The sequence below is a fragment of the Gossypium arboreum genome, chromosome 9 (genome assembly GCF_025698485.1).
Source record: "Gossypium arboreum isolate Shixiya-1 chromosome 9, ASM2569848v2, whole genome shotgun sequence".
Classification (NCBI taxonomy): domain Eukaryota; kingdom Viridiplantae; phylum Streptophyta; class Magnoliopsida; order Malvales; family Malvaceae; genus Gossypium; species Gossypium arboreum.
In genome coordinates, this window is record NC_069078.1 from 79564937 (window position 1) to 79580911 (window position 15975).

Genomic DNA, 15975 nt, shown 5'->3' on the forward strand with positions numbered 1-15975 from the left:
TTTAATACAAAATGAGTAAATTAATTTTTTAGATTTAAAAATTAATAAAATTATTAATAAAAAATTAATTTATTCTTTAATTTAACTTAAGTAAATAAGACAATAATAAATGGTTAGAAGTTTATGATCATGTCTAGTTTTTTTGACATATTGTAAGAAATGTTTATTATGGGACAAAACTTGAAATGGCTCTTCAAATCAACAATCAAAACACAGTGACTAGGGGAACCCCTCTAATTCAACCAAGTGATCAGCTCTTCTGGTTTGGACGATCACGATTTATTCTCACTCTTCTACTTTTCACATTGTTCACGGTAATAATCTTTTCTTCCTAGAAATATAATAGGACAAGGACAACAAAGTAAACCATCAAATTTGAACTCACTCACATTAATATGCTTGCTTTTCAGAATTCATTTCAGCTGGCCTTCATTTGGGTGTCGGTTGGTTGTAATCCAATTACTTTCTCTTTGTTTCCATTGTAATATAATTGTTTGAAAAAAAAAAAAGCAATTTACATGCTAACTCAAATTTAATATAACTTTTGATAACACGATATGTTTTTATTTTATTCGTTTCAGATTGAATTTAAATTAGATTCTTAATATTGTAATTCATGAGTAGACTTTAATCGTTATCACGAGGATTCTATTACCAAAAGAATCGATGCTTTGTGTCCAAATATTTTTTGAGTATCAAATACTTTGTAATAATTTAATTCCCTTTGTAATTTGTTCCTTAGGATCACGGTTCAAGTAGTTTGCAGCTATTTCACTCTTTCTTTATATGCACTTGTTAATCTATTACTGGAACTGATACTATAGTAGTTTTGAGGCGATTGCCCAGAGTGTAGCTAAAGGATGATTATATTTGGATGCAGATGGGTTCAGAACTCAAGGGTCCTTTAGTGGACGATCCAGTAGCCAAAATAATGGAGCAATGGCTGGCTGATGTGAGGGAGAAAAGGAAGAAACAACAACTCGTAAAATGTCCTAAAAACAAAGCTTCTTTTCCAATAGAATTGAGCTTCCGAAGGGCTGCAATATTTCCTTCTATGGACCTACCTAACCTTACATGCGGTGAAAGAATGTATTTATCCAACACTAGCGAAATCAATGAGGAACAAGACGACGAAATTGTTCAAGTAGTAGAAGCAAGTTAGGTCCTCTTTTGCTCCATCTTAGTTAGCCTTTCATCATTACAAAGGCCAATAGGGTTGATAGAAAGCATGTATGAAATAATACCGCTGGCAAGAGAGAGATCACTGGTTTATATAAAAAAAATTTTACACCTTAGTCTAAAATATATGACTCGAACATGATGAGATTATAATGTTGCTTTCATTTAGTTGTATGAATTAATTGAGTTAAATTTCGATAAATTTATATTTTAAGTTCGAAATTAATACATTTTAATAATAAAAACTTACATTTATCGTTGGAAATTTTTAACAGTTAAAAGGACTTTACCAGTCCTCAAGATTTGTCACAGATTACAGCTTCAATTAAAAGCGATATTTGATGCAGGATCTAGACAATAGGCCATGAGTGTTTTCCTCCACCATAAACACAAGGAATAAGAGAGTTCATATCTGTTTCGGATTGGTTGTGACTGTTTTGGGGCCACTATTAGGCACCCTATGGTAGAAAATGACCTTATATTAATGTAACCAATAGTATCCACATCATGGGGCCAAGGCTCTAATTTTAGCTTGTGAAAGATGTGGAGTTGGAGGAATCCAGGTTGATGACCACATCCTCCCTTCTCCATGGTTGATGATCACTTCAACTTTCTACTATATTCCCATGCTTTTCTTTTTCTTCCTAAGATTCTTTTATCGCCACAGGACCTACCTCCCACAAGTGATTTTAATAACTTTAATTTGTAATTGAATTCCCATTTGGCTAATCATAAATAATAAATTAAAAATCAAAATCTATTAACTTTGAACCAAAATTAATTTCAATGATAAATTTTAATATCTGAATTAATTTGAGCGAACTTAAATAACGCACAACTAACTGTCTACCTCGACACCCTGTTTAACATCAATAACAGATAAGAATTCAGATTTTTCCTTTTAAAGAACCTCTCTCTCTCACTCTCTCTCGCCCACTTCCCAATACTCTCACTAGCCATGGCCGACAACCTCTCCTTAAGTCTCATAGGAGCCATGGATCGTCTTTGGTTTCACCAAATTATCCTTTTCCCAGAACCCATTTCACTATTTTCCCTTAAACCCCTACAACCACTGCAGCCCTACTCGGAATCTATCGCTACGCCTACAAGCCCGTCTGCAACATCTCTTGCAGAAGACAATATCTCAACGCCTGTTTGCCCTCTCTTTGATCATCAGCCATTAGCTGCAGCGGTAATAATAAACCTACGCTCTTCAACAATGTTTAAATACAGTATTTCTCAAAGTTTTGTTGTTCATTTGCTGTTGTTTTCATGGTGATATTAATTCTAGGACGATTCTAAAAATGAGGAAGAAGAAGAGGAAATAAAGAAACGAGCAAGGAGAGGGAGTGTTAGCTCTAGAAGTCGTTCACATTCCTCATCTCCATCAACCGAAAAGCGTCTAAGGAATCACAGGCACTCAACTTCACGTTCACTAGGGGGTAAACTGAAAAAATCCACGAGTTGTAAGAGCTTGGAAGATTTGGAACTAGAAGAAGTAAAAGGGTTCATGGATCTAGGTTTCATATTCAAGAAAGAACACTTGGATTCAAGAATGATTGACGTTGTCCCAGGCTTGCTCAGACTCGGATTTCTCAAAACTCAACCGAATCTTCCGGCTGACGAACATGAAGTATCTAAAGATGATGATGATGATGATGATGATGATATTGAACAAGAAAAGCAAGAAAGTGGTGTTATAAGACCGTATTTATCAGAGGCTTGGCTGATAAAAAGACCTGATTCACCATTGCTGAATCTAAAAGTACCAAGGGTGTCTGCAGCTGCTGATATGAAGAAACATCTCAAGTGTTGGGCTCGAACCGTTGCATCGGTAGTACAGCAGGAATGCTAAAAGTAAATCTAGAAAAACAACTGCACAACTATTAGCTTGCCTAGCTCATGCAATTGTTCAAAAAGAAGAGTTTGTTTGTAATTAGATAGTATATATATAAAAATAAAGATGAGCCAAATGCTCTTTTTGTCTGATCCATTTTTGAGCTACTTGTATGTAAGGTAAATTAAAAAGAAACTAGAAATAGGATCTTTTTTATCTTTTGTTCATCCTAATTGTTGAAGAGATAAGGCAAACAAAAAAAAAAGGCAAGATTATGAGGACGGTACGGTCCCACCATGTTGCGGGTTAAAACAAAAGGTTAGCTTCCATTCTAACAGTAGCCAAATCTGTTTTTTCCGTGTTCCATCCTGGGTTTTGTCTTCATTTGCATTATTCATGTTTTGAGATTATCAAATAAGGGTTAAAAAAAAAATTGGGTCCGAATCACATGTTTTAACATATCCTATCACCGTGAAATCTGGTTTTTTTTTCCTTTTCTTCTTTTTTCAGAATCCATCCTTTTCATTATTATTTGCAATACAGTTCTTACTTTGCCCAGTTCCATCATTTTGCTCTTCGCTGCGGCAGCTTTAAACATGTCGTCCCATGCTAGCTATGAAAACACGGTCGCAGACTATCCCATGGGGATGTTTCTTTGTTTGGTTTGGTTTCTCAACCAGTCTCGAACAGGACAACTATACTTCCGTTACGTTACGACTATGGCTAGCATCAATTAAAAAAAATTAAGTACTAGTATTTTAAAATAACTTTATCCAACTCAAATAAATTAATACTTTAATTAATTATAAATTTTTTATAAATATTACCTTATTTAAAACTGCATTAGACACTCATTAATATATATTAACAGTTAAAATTGTTATGTAATAAATTTTAATTTCGTTTTTATAATTAAAATAATTCATTAAAAGCACATAAGTCAATATAGTGATATACTATCAATGAAGTATGTGACATTATATGTTAACAAATATAATTGGCCCATTGCTAGGAATTATGCAATGTGATTTCTTAATCCATCTCGGTTATTGATCACCTTTAGATAGAGGATGGATTAAGCTTAATATGAATGGGACGATGTCAACAAATGACTCAAATGAGTTTATTGGTGGAGTTTTCAAAAATCATGATGCGAATTGGTTATGTGGTTACTCTATGACAATCAGTAGGGACACAAATTTCAAGATTGAGACTAGATCTGTGTTGGAAGGGTTATATGTAGCATGGGAAAAAAAGCTTTTTGAAAATAGAACAAGAGTGTAATAACGCACTTCTGGTTGAGTCCTTGTAGGCCGATGGTGCGGCTAACAGTAAGTTGATGGAGTTATGATTAATACATCAATGGCTAGGGCGTAACTGGAAAGTACGAGTTTGTCATGTTTCGATGACCCAAAATGTTACGAGTTTGTCATGTTTCGATGACCCAAAATGTTGCAATCGACTGCATAGCTAAGTATGCAAACACGAGACTTGTGAATTTATAATTGTTTGATGCACTTTCAGACTTTAGTACAAAGTGTATTATTAGATGATAGTATTAAGTCTACATTGATATAATATTTTGAATAATAATATAATGCGGTAAATTTCTATCGAAAAAAATATAATTGGCCTTTAACTATTATTATATTTTTAAAACTTTTAACGAAGTACCCGTATGTGATTTAGTGTTAATGTATGAACATAATACAAGAGTGTTAAAATTTGTGAATGAGTGGAGATTGGGCAAGAGTTTTAAATTAAGAAGTACTCAAATTCTGGGGGTAGCGCTTAGAAGGGAACCCACATTGTAATCGGCTTTAAGCTTAGAAGCCCAATATAATCCAGGGGCCTAATTAAAAGATTAAAGGAATTTTTCACGGGTTTAACGGAATAACATAAAAATATAAAAATAAAACATCATAATTCACAAATGATATGTTAAAAAAATGTGATACATGAATAGTGTGTAAAAGATAAAGAATCTTTATTTTATTGGTTAGAAAAAGAGACATGGTTACATTAGCAAATAATCTTACACGCTTTTCTTGTTTTTTTTTAATAGTTCATATTTTCATAGTTTCATTGGCGCATTTGTTTATGGAATCTACAAATTCTGCAAAATAGCAAATGTTTCATTAGCAAATATATTCTTCAAAAATTATTTTATCTCTTAATTAAAAATAATAAATAAAGAGATAAATTCTTGTTATTTTATTTTTATTTTTTAAAAAAATTATATTCTAAGAGAGACCTTTCAAATGATAAAGTAGGAAGTTTACGATTAAGTCATTCAACATGAATTCATAATTTAAAAAAGTTCATAATGTAATAAATTCAAGAATTCGAATTCTAATTTTCAGAATTTCAAAGATAACTAATTCAAAAGCTTAAGTAGGGTTCTAAATGAATCGAACTTGCATGAATGAACCACTATTTATGTTCGTTTGTTTATTTTTAAATTTGTTTATGTTTGAGTCGTGTTCATTAAGAATTTCAAAATTGTGTCTGTGTTCATTTATTTAAAATTACACATATTCATGTTCATTTGAAACATGTTTGTAACAGCCAAATTTTTCAGTGGTGTCGGAAACAGTGATTTGAGATCACTAAATCCGACGAATAAGTTTAGAAATTTTAACAAATAATAATTATAGGCCAAGCGCGAACTTAAAATAATTATTTTTAATTAGTGAATTTTGTGATTTTAAAAGAATTAATCAGGTAAATTTGGTTGAAAACGAGGTATCGAGTCCTCGGATTTATAAACCGAGCCATAAATATTTTTATAAATATTTATGGAGTGTTATTAAGTTAGTATTAAAGTTTCGTTAGAAAATTTTAACGTTTGGTTAGTCAATTAATTAAAAAGAACTAAATTGAAAATAGTGCGAAATTTATTAATTGTGATTAAATAGTTTAAGTGATTAAAAAGGAGGGATTTAAAAAGAAATTGGACCCAAATTGTATGGGCTGGACGGTTGGGCAAGAAAATCAGCAAAAAAGACAAGGAGAAATAAGGGCAAAATGGGAAATTTTGCAAATTAAACATATAAAACAAGATAAATTTGAAAAATCTAGAGATATCATCATTTTTCTTCAGCAAAAACTCCATGGGAGGTCTGAAAGCTGCTGGTTTTTCATACTTTGACATATGTGAGTTCAATTCTTTCCCTTTTCTTTGAGATTTTTATGTTTTTGTGACTTTTACAATTAGGTCCAAGTGTTTAATTCATTAGTTTTTGATTTTATGAACAAAATTAAAAGCTATCATTGATAAGTGTTAGCTGTTTATGATGAAATAAAATGAATTTGAAGCTTTTATTTTGTTTTTTGATGATTTTATCAAGTAATTTCAATAGAAATTGATTTTAGGACCTAATTGTGAAAAAGTTGTGAATTAAGGTTTAGTGTTAAAATTATGATTTTCAAAGGTTGTGTAATAGTTTAAAATGATGGAATAAAATGTTAATTGAGAAAAATTAGCTTAATAGATGGGCTAATTGAGCAAGAACTGAATTGTATGACCTGTGAAATTTAGAGGAAAAATGGTAATAAACATCTTGAACTAAAACAATATTGGACAGTAGCAGTAGACTAACTTTGAAAAATCACCATAAATTGTATAAATTGAATTAGAAGATGAATAAAGTATTAAATTAAAGCTTATTGAGTCTAGTTTTTCATAGGAGAAACGGTGTAAGCAATGGATTTGTAAATTATGAGATATAATGAATTTTGTGAGACAAGGTTAGAATGAATTCGGGTTCTCCTGTTTTGACTTTGGAAAATCACTAAAAATTGGAGAAAATTAATTAGAGTCTCAAATTTATATGCTTAGAATTCTTAATGAGTCTATTTTCAATAGAAATCAATGGGACATTATCTGAGCTTTGTACTGTGATATAATTAATTTTTAGTGAAGAGAGGTCAGAACTGTGGATAGTGAAACAGGGGAAACTTAATGAATAAACTGTACTAATTGGCTAAACCAAAAATTTTGAAAATTTTATGGTGGAATGATATATGAGTCTAGTTTCAGGAAAAATTTACGGATCTTAATTTTGAGCTCTGTAGCTCGAATTATAAATAATTGAGTGACTATGACTCGTGTGAACAACTTGATGTGAGCATTAATAAGTAAATTGTGAAATCGTACTTACAAGAATGTTATATACATTAAGGATGTGGAATGGAGAGGAGGAGGAGAAAAAATATATATGAATATTCAGTTAGCATGGCTAATTTGCATGTTTTAAGCTCATGGACTAAATTGAATAAAAGTAAAACTTTAGGGGGTAATTTTTTAAAAATGTAAAAAATGACTAAATTGAAGGGAATAAATTGTTTCATTATCTAAATTAATAAATTGAATGAAATTATCAATTTAAGATTGGGTGAAATTTGGGAAAATGGTAAATTACCAATATGCCCCTAAATCTTGGTATTTCTGCAATTTAGTCAGGTAGGTTCGGATACCCTGAATGAGCGTGTAAATATAACAATTTAAGTATTGTATCGTATTTTATATGATATTTTGAATTGAATATATGAAAAGGATGTTACATGAAACATGAAACATGAATACTAAATAATATAAATTAATTGAAATTATTCGAAAATTTCGGTAATGTCTCGTATCCTATCCCGGTCTCAGGTGCGGGTATGGGGTATTACAATGTTTGTGAATATTAAATGAATATGTTCATGAACATATAATTGAACATGCTCACAAACAATGTTCATGAATAATAAACAGACATGACAATAAATAAACATGTCTTATTTTTAAATATAAAATAATAAAATATAAATATTTATAAGTAGATTTAAATAAAATAAGTACACAAACAATAATAATTTTATTAATATATAACAACAAATAATAGACAAATTTTAAATGAGTTTTAAATGCTTTATTAAACTAGCTTTAAACAAATATAAGCAAATTTGTTCCTTAACATAAATGAACTGAACAAATTTTGTTCGTGTTCGATTCCTTTAATAAACGAGCCTCAAAATCTTGTTCATATTAATTTATTTAACTTGATAAATAAGCATAAACAAATAGATATTGAATTGTTCATCGAACACTCTATTCATGTAATAACCTGATTTTCAATGGTACAGAAAAATACGGTTTCGGAACCCCATTTTAGTAAAACAAGCCCTTAAATATTAAATATGAATATTTACGGGGTTAATATAAAAGTATATTGATGTTTAGTCCATCAATTTTGTCAATAAAATAGTTAATTTAGGTATAGGGACTAAATTGAAAAAATTCAACTGCTATAGGTGTTTAATTGACAAAAGGCTTAGAGACTTAAATTGCAATTAGTCAAAAGATCGTTAGCCAAAGGGCCAAAATGGTTAATAAACCATTATAAAACTAAAGTTAATGGATGATGATGCCATATTCCATTATAATTAAATAATTGTTAAATTAAGCTAATTAAAACTTGATTATGTTAATTAAACCTTAATTAAACTATGTAAGTTAAGTTAGTGGGTGGTGTCATCTTCTTCAACCTTTGTTCTTCCATGGTGGTCCCAAAAAGAAAAAAACCTAAATAAAATTTCGTATCATTCAGCCATTAATTAGTAAGCAATTTCTAACATTTTTCTTATAATTTTTAAAGATTTGAGGTCATGGGAGCTTGATTTAGCTAGCCCATGTATTGATTTATAAAATTGGTAAAATTTTTAAAAGTTTCCATTGTTGAGAATTAGATGAAATTGGTATGAAATTGTTAAAAATTAAGCTTAGTTTAAGAAAAGGACTAGATTGTAAAGCTTAATTGTTAGTTTCGTACATTAAAGACCAAATTGAATAAAATGTAAATATTTTATGAAATTTCGGTAGGAATAGAAAGTAGAGAGTCTCTAATGAATATATGTGAAATTGGATTTTAATCCAAAGCTAGAAATTAGAAGTTATGATTATTTCAAGTTCGGGGACTAAATTAAATAAAATGTAAAATTTTAGGGTATCAAAAATAAATTTATATAGGTTCATGCATATCATGACATAATATGAAAATGTTTGGCATTGATTAGTTGTATAAAATAATTATATAGATCAAGATTTAGATCCGAGTGGAGCTAATAAGGGAAAAGTAAAAATTGCATATTAGACACTCAAGCTTGTTTTGCATTTTGAGCAAGTAAGTTCATATGAAATTTAATGTTTTATGTTGTCATGTGTGATTTTATGTTTGATGATATATATATGTTTTGAATATAAATTGATTAATTGTGAATTGGTATGAAAGGTTAGAATTGGACTAAATTGAAATGTGATGCTTATATGTGTAAAAAACGCCCATGTGAACTTAGTAAAGAGTTAGATATGATTGGTATGCCAATAAGGTCTTGTGGGCGCTTGCACGGGATTTATTACAGATGTTAACAAAATCCAGCATTCATTGCGGATTCTCGAGTATTATATGACACAAGTTTAGCTTGGACAAGTAACCTAATGTGTAACCATACATATAAATACACTCAGCTCGGACAAGCACATGGTGTGGTATAGTTACATTTATATCCGAGTCTGTTTGCTAGGGTTCATCGAGCAAAACAATATAAGTGAAATTGAAATTTTGAAATGTGATAAAATGAACTTAACATCCAAATTGAAAAGTCATTAAATGGATTGAATTGAAAATAATATATCTTTATGATTATTAATAGCAACGGTAGTTGATTTAAATCATGCATACTTGTTATAATATTATGATTGTGGATTGAATGTACCAATGTGATAAGTTATATGAAAGTAACATGAATTGATATGTTAAGTTACTTGTAGCATTTAAAGATTTTGGTTATACATTATTACTCACTTTGTTGAAGTCTTGAGTGCCATGTTCTAGCCAAAGTTATGTCAAATTAAGGTAGCTTTAAATGCTTAGGTAAAATTAAGGTAAGCGTAGTATTTTGCATATGAACTTACAAAGCATTCTATATGCTTACTCTCATTGTTTTCTTTCCCTTGTGGATCGTCACCTTGCGGAACTCTCCAAGCCTAATCATCTCGAAGCTCATACTATCTGTAACACCCCTTACCCATATCCAGCGCTGGGATAGGGTTCGATGCGTTATTGGACTTAAACATTCACAACATGTAAAACCGGGCCACAAATTTTTTTGCCCAAAATTAAAACTGTGACAACCCGAATTAGGGCCTAATCAGAATAGTGGTTTCGTGACCACAAATCCGAGATAGAAATAATTGTTTTATAATTAATTTGAGGTTTATGATATGATTTCATGATTGAGTGAAAATTTCGTGATGAAATTCTATGCATTAAGCGCTTAAGTTGAGATTAGGGACTAAATCGAATAATTTGTAAAACTTGTGTTCTAGAAGTTTTTAGTAAGAAATTGCTTTGGAATATTAATTGGGAGGTCTTAAATAGCAATTTGACCAATTTCTAAGTTTATGGACAAAAATTGGACATGGATGGAATTTTTGGAAAGTTTAGTAGTAAGGACATTTTGGTCATTTGTATATTAAATGACATAAAATGGGAAAAATAACACAAAAATGGTCATCTTCTCATTTAGCTGCTGCCGAATTTTGCTCTCCTCCATAACTAGGGTTTCTTCAATTTTCAAGCTTCATAATCAAGAAAGACGTGGAATCGATTGTGATCGGGGAAAAGAAAAGCTTCCGGACTAAATTATAACATTTCTAAAGTTTGCACCGAGGTAAGTTTGTACATGAATAATTTATCGATTTTTTTATGTTATTTTATGTTGTTATCATATGAATTGGTGACTGTCCATAGAATGGTTAAATGATGGAAACTTGCAAATTTAATTAGATTATGAATAAGTGTTAACGGTAAAAAAGGAAAGATTTTCCGGTTGAACCCTCGGAACAGGAACAATACGAATGACCCATTGTGAATATACGTGTGTAGTATTAAGTGCAGGCTACTACGTGTACCATACTGTTAAGTCGCATGTGTAGTACTAAGTGCAGGCTACTATGCGTACTCAATGACTTCGATCACGTGTGTAGTACTAAGTGTAGGCTGCTACGTGTATCAGATGGTGAGGTCACGTGTGTAGTACTAAGTGCAGGCTACTACGTGTATCAGATGGTGAGGTCACGTGTGTAGTACTAAGTGTAGGCTACTACGTGTACCGGATTGTTGGTCGCATGAGTAGTACTAAGTGCAGGCTACTATGCGTATCAGATAGCTTCGGCTATAAGTGTGGAAAGGGGAAATATGTGTAAACAATGGTATATTTGTTATTTTTCTGTTGAGTTCAACAGGGAGAATCGATAAAGTGGTAATATGTGAAAGTTATTATAAGGTGGATCTGTGCAAATTTATGTTTATGAAAAGTTAGGAGCTATGTGCTCGATAATTGAGTGAATTCTGGTATAACAAAAAGGACTAGGTGAAATTATGCAAGAGTGAATGTTAGAAATAAAACAGTGTTGGACAGCAGCAGTTACATGGTTTTAAAAATTTACCAAAAATCTTGGAAGTTGAATAAAAATGCAAATGATATATGAAAATAAAGCTTAATGAGTCTATTTTCACATAAAAGAAACAGGTGAAGCAAAAGAATTCTATATTGTGTGATATTTGAATTCTTGTGAAACAGGGTCTGAATGAATTTGAGATCCCCTGTTCTGACTTTAGAAATTCAGCATAAATTGTAAAAAAATTATTAAGAGTCACACTTTACATGCATGGATTCCTTATTGAGTTTATTTTTAATGGAAATAAACGGAATGGTCGTTGGAATTCTGTACAGGGAGAAATTTTGTTTGTAGTGCACATGGGTCAGAGTAGTCGAACCCTGAAATAGGGGAGACTTTAACTAATAAACTGTACTAATTGACCCTACCAAAAATTCTATAAAAAAATTAGTAAGTAGACATATGAGCCTAGTTTCAGGGAAAATTTATGGAATTGGATTTTGAGTTTTTTAGCTCGAGATATGATTTTTTTAAACCGGGACTCTAGAAAATAGCCTGTCCTAAATATGTGATTATATACTAGTATGATTGTTTTACTTTGATAAATTGAATATCAATTTCGTACTTACTTACTAAGCTATATGCTTACCTTCTTTTCTTTTTCTTGTCTTATAGAATTACTAAGCCAGCTCGAGATTTGGAGATCGTCGGAGACCCATCCACACTATCAATACTTTTTGGTATTTTGTAAACATTATTTTGGAATTATGGCATGTATAGAGGGCTAAATCATTTTGTTATGTGTCATAATTAATTTGTTTTAAAATATTACTTTTCAAAATTTGATAATTTACTTGTACTTATGTATATCTATTAATGTTATCTATTTTTGTTCAAGCTAGAGGAATTAATTACGTAAGATCAGGTAAATGTGTGAATTCATGTTTTCGTGATCTGTAATATTCCGTACCTTGTTCCGGCTTAGAGCATGGGTAAGGGGTGTTACAAAAACGTCTCAAACACATGCATATTGTCCCTTATACAGGCCTTCGAAGCCTATAACATACATCGGGGTGGTTCGGGACTAAACCGAGAACTTTGAAAATCTTTGGCCAACTTAACAAATTTTCTTGCTTTGGAGAGTCACACGCCCGTGTGGGTTGGGCCGTGTGGTCACACACGTCCGTGTGGCTTGGGACACGCCCATGTCACCAGTCCGTGTAACTCTCTGTTTGTGACATCAACAACCGTTTAAAGGCACATGACCAAGGTACACGCCAGTGGCGAGAGGCCGTGCCCTCCACACGGATGAGACACACGGTCGTGTCTCTACCCGTGTGGTCAAAACTTAGGCTAATTTCCAAGCCTTTTTGTCATTTTCACATGCATACACATACATTGACCTTGTCATCTTAATAATCACTTATACCATTATGTTATGGTTATTTACTTATACATCAACGTTCATGTTCAGGGCACTAACAACTTATTACCATATCACACAATTATTCCATGACCATGACCGCCTCGAACGGTCCTAAAGCCTTCATCGTGTACATATGCCATATACTCCTCATACATAGTGAACGAGCATAATCACAAGGCATTAACACATATCATGAATAAATAGGCTTGCAAGCCAAAATCATTATAAGCCACATCTCATGGCTATAAACAACAAATCAATATAAGCCAATACCTTTGGCTAATCACAACAATATTCATCATAGAAAAACTAAGTCCCTATACATGCCACTCATTTGAAAATATTTAACTTACGCATGTCAATACTCCAAGGGTAATGGCTCGATAGTGTGATGCTGCCTCCGACGATCTCCAACCCCGAACTAACCTGAAAAAACTAAAAGAAATGGAAAGTAGTGAGTAAGCTTTACGCTTATTAAGCTCACATGAAAATAATAAGCAATATGATAACATGTTATTTTCAAATTCTTTCTATTTATTCAAATTCCAGCTAAGCTATTTTCTCGAGTCACAGTCATTAAATTATTTATATATGAAGTTACAAGACTCCAAATAAAGATCTGCTAATTTTTCCAGAAACTAGACTCATATAGTTTATTACCATAAAATTTTTAGAATATTTGGCCAAGCCAATAAATACAATTTATTATTCAAAGTATCCCCTGTTTTGCTATTTGACAGCTTCAACCTTTCTTCACTAAAATTTATTTATCTCATAGTACGAGACTCGGATAATGTTCCTGTCTCTTTATCCTGAAAGTAAACTCATTAAAGATTTCATTCATATGATTTCTAACTCATAATTATTTTTTTAAAATTTCTAGTGATTTTCCCAAGTCAGAATAGGGGATTTTGAACTCATTCTGACTCTGTCTCACAAGAATTCAAATATATCTTAATAAAAAATTATTTTGCTTACACCATTTCCTTTATGTGAAACTAGACTCATTAATCTTTAATTCCATATTTTATTCAGCTTATAACTCAATTTCCAATATTTTTAGTGGATTTTCAAAGTTGGATCACTACTATTGTCCTAATCTGTCTTAGTGCAACATAATAATAACCATCACAAATTCGTCATAGAAATTATTCTCATAAATATCACTCATTCATTTGCACTCTTATCACAAATCCATTTTATTTGACATGTCAAACACATACTCATGAGTTGCGAGTACGTACCTGTGCTATCTCTTAGCACAATTACTCATCCAAACAGGACAATCATATACATCATACTAAAATCAATTAAGCATAGATGAGTTTATCATGCCGTTTTTCTTTATATCACTATGTATGTCATTACCGCTGAATTATTGAATTTATGATGGACCTTTCCTTTTCCAGTTGCACACTCGAGGTGTACGTTTATTTCTGAGTGGTACACATAAAGTATACCTTTCCTTTTCAAATGATATACACAAAGTATACCTAACCTTTCCAAGTGTACACACAAAGTGTACATAACCTTTTCAAATGGTATACACAAAGTATACCTAACCTTTCCAAGTGTACACACAAAGTGTACATAACCTTTTCAAATGGTATACACAAAGTATACTTTTCCTTTTCTAGTGGTATACACAAAGTATACTTTTCCTTTTCACATTCGATAGCCGAAGCTATCCCTTTTCACATTCGATAGCCAAAGCTATCCCTTTTCACATTTCATAGCCGAAGATATCCCTTTTCACATTGTACACACAAGGTGTACACTTCCTTTTCATAATGAGATCAAAAGATTACCCTTTCGGGACAACCTTTCTGCAATACATGTAGGACCTTTACACGGTAACCAATCATTTCATTTAAAATATCATATTCTACCAAATTTCTAATTACATCAAATTCAATACAATTATAACAAGATATATTTCATGTATAACAATAATAACATGAATAATAGGCTTATTAAATCACGCGAACTTACCTCGGACCCAGAAACGATAATTTACCATTTTAGTCCATAACCTTGTATTTTCCCAATTTAAGCCCGAATCTCAATTTCCTTGATCTATAATATCACATTTAGCCTAATAATTAGTCACATTATTCATATGGGTCTAAAAATATACTTTTACAAATTTGCATTTTGACCCCTAAATTTTCACATATTTGTACTTTTGCCTCAATGCTCGTAAAATGATTTTTATTCAATTTACTTACATTTTAAGTCTATATGTATCATTTTCATAACTAAGGTAGCCTCCAATTTCCACTAAATCACACTTTTATGACCAATTTTACAACTTTTACAAAACGGTCTTTTAGACATTTTCATCAAAAATCGCTTAGTAAAAGTCATTTATTACACACCGAGCCTTCATATTCTACCATTAATATAATTTTAGTATTATTTTATGTTTTATAATATAATTTTATAAGTGCATGTAAATTTTGGTAAGTTAATTTTAGCGATTTCTAGTCCAATTTCGAAAAAGGACTAAATCGCGAAAAAGGTAAAAGTTGTGTTTTGATGCCTAAGGTGTTAAATTTCTTTGTGTCTTAAATTGAGGGACTTTAATGTGAAATTAGACCCGTAAATGAAGTATGACCGATCATGGGGGACAAAAATTGTTGAAAAGTCAAAATTAGGTGAAGTTGGTCACCAATTTTGACTAGTTTTATTATTAACAAATCAAAAAGAAAAAGTTATCATTTTTCTCTTCTCCTCCACCGAAATATGCAGCAAAAAAAGGGGTTTTGAAGTTTGAAATATCAGCCACTTACATCCCTTGCTAGTAAGTGATTTTTAATGTATTTACATTTTTGGAACCCTTAAAACATGAGCTTTCATATGAGGGATCTAGTTTGCAAAATGATGAAGAGTCTAGGGTTTTGCCATGAGAGTAAATGTGTTGTTTTCTGTGTTTTTATGGAAGATTATGTGTTCTAGTTGTCTAATAAACAACTTTTGTGAAAGAAATTGCATGAAAACACGTTAAAAAGGGCTAGTTTGCCACGTTGTAAGATAAGGTGTTAGTGTGTGTAATAATGATTTTTGTGAGTTTCCATAGTTATGAAA

At 31.5% G+C, this 15975-nt stretch overlaps 1 protein-coding gene across 1 annotated transcript; it reads left to right on the forward strand.

Moving 5' to 3' along the window:
• Positions 1-2006: 2006 nt before the first annotated feature.
• Positions 2007-3172, forward strand: LOC108455773 (uncharacterized). The gene is made up of 2 exons (XM_017754321.2): positions 2007-2371; positions 2471-3172. Exons 1-2 carry the CDS (start codon positions 2138-2140, stop codon positions 3032-3034), a joined length of 798 nt encoding a protein of 265 aa, XP_017609810.1. The 5' UTR covers positions 2007-2137; the 3' UTR covers positions 3035-3172.
• The last annotated feature ends 12803 nt before the right edge of the window (positions 3173-15975 follow it).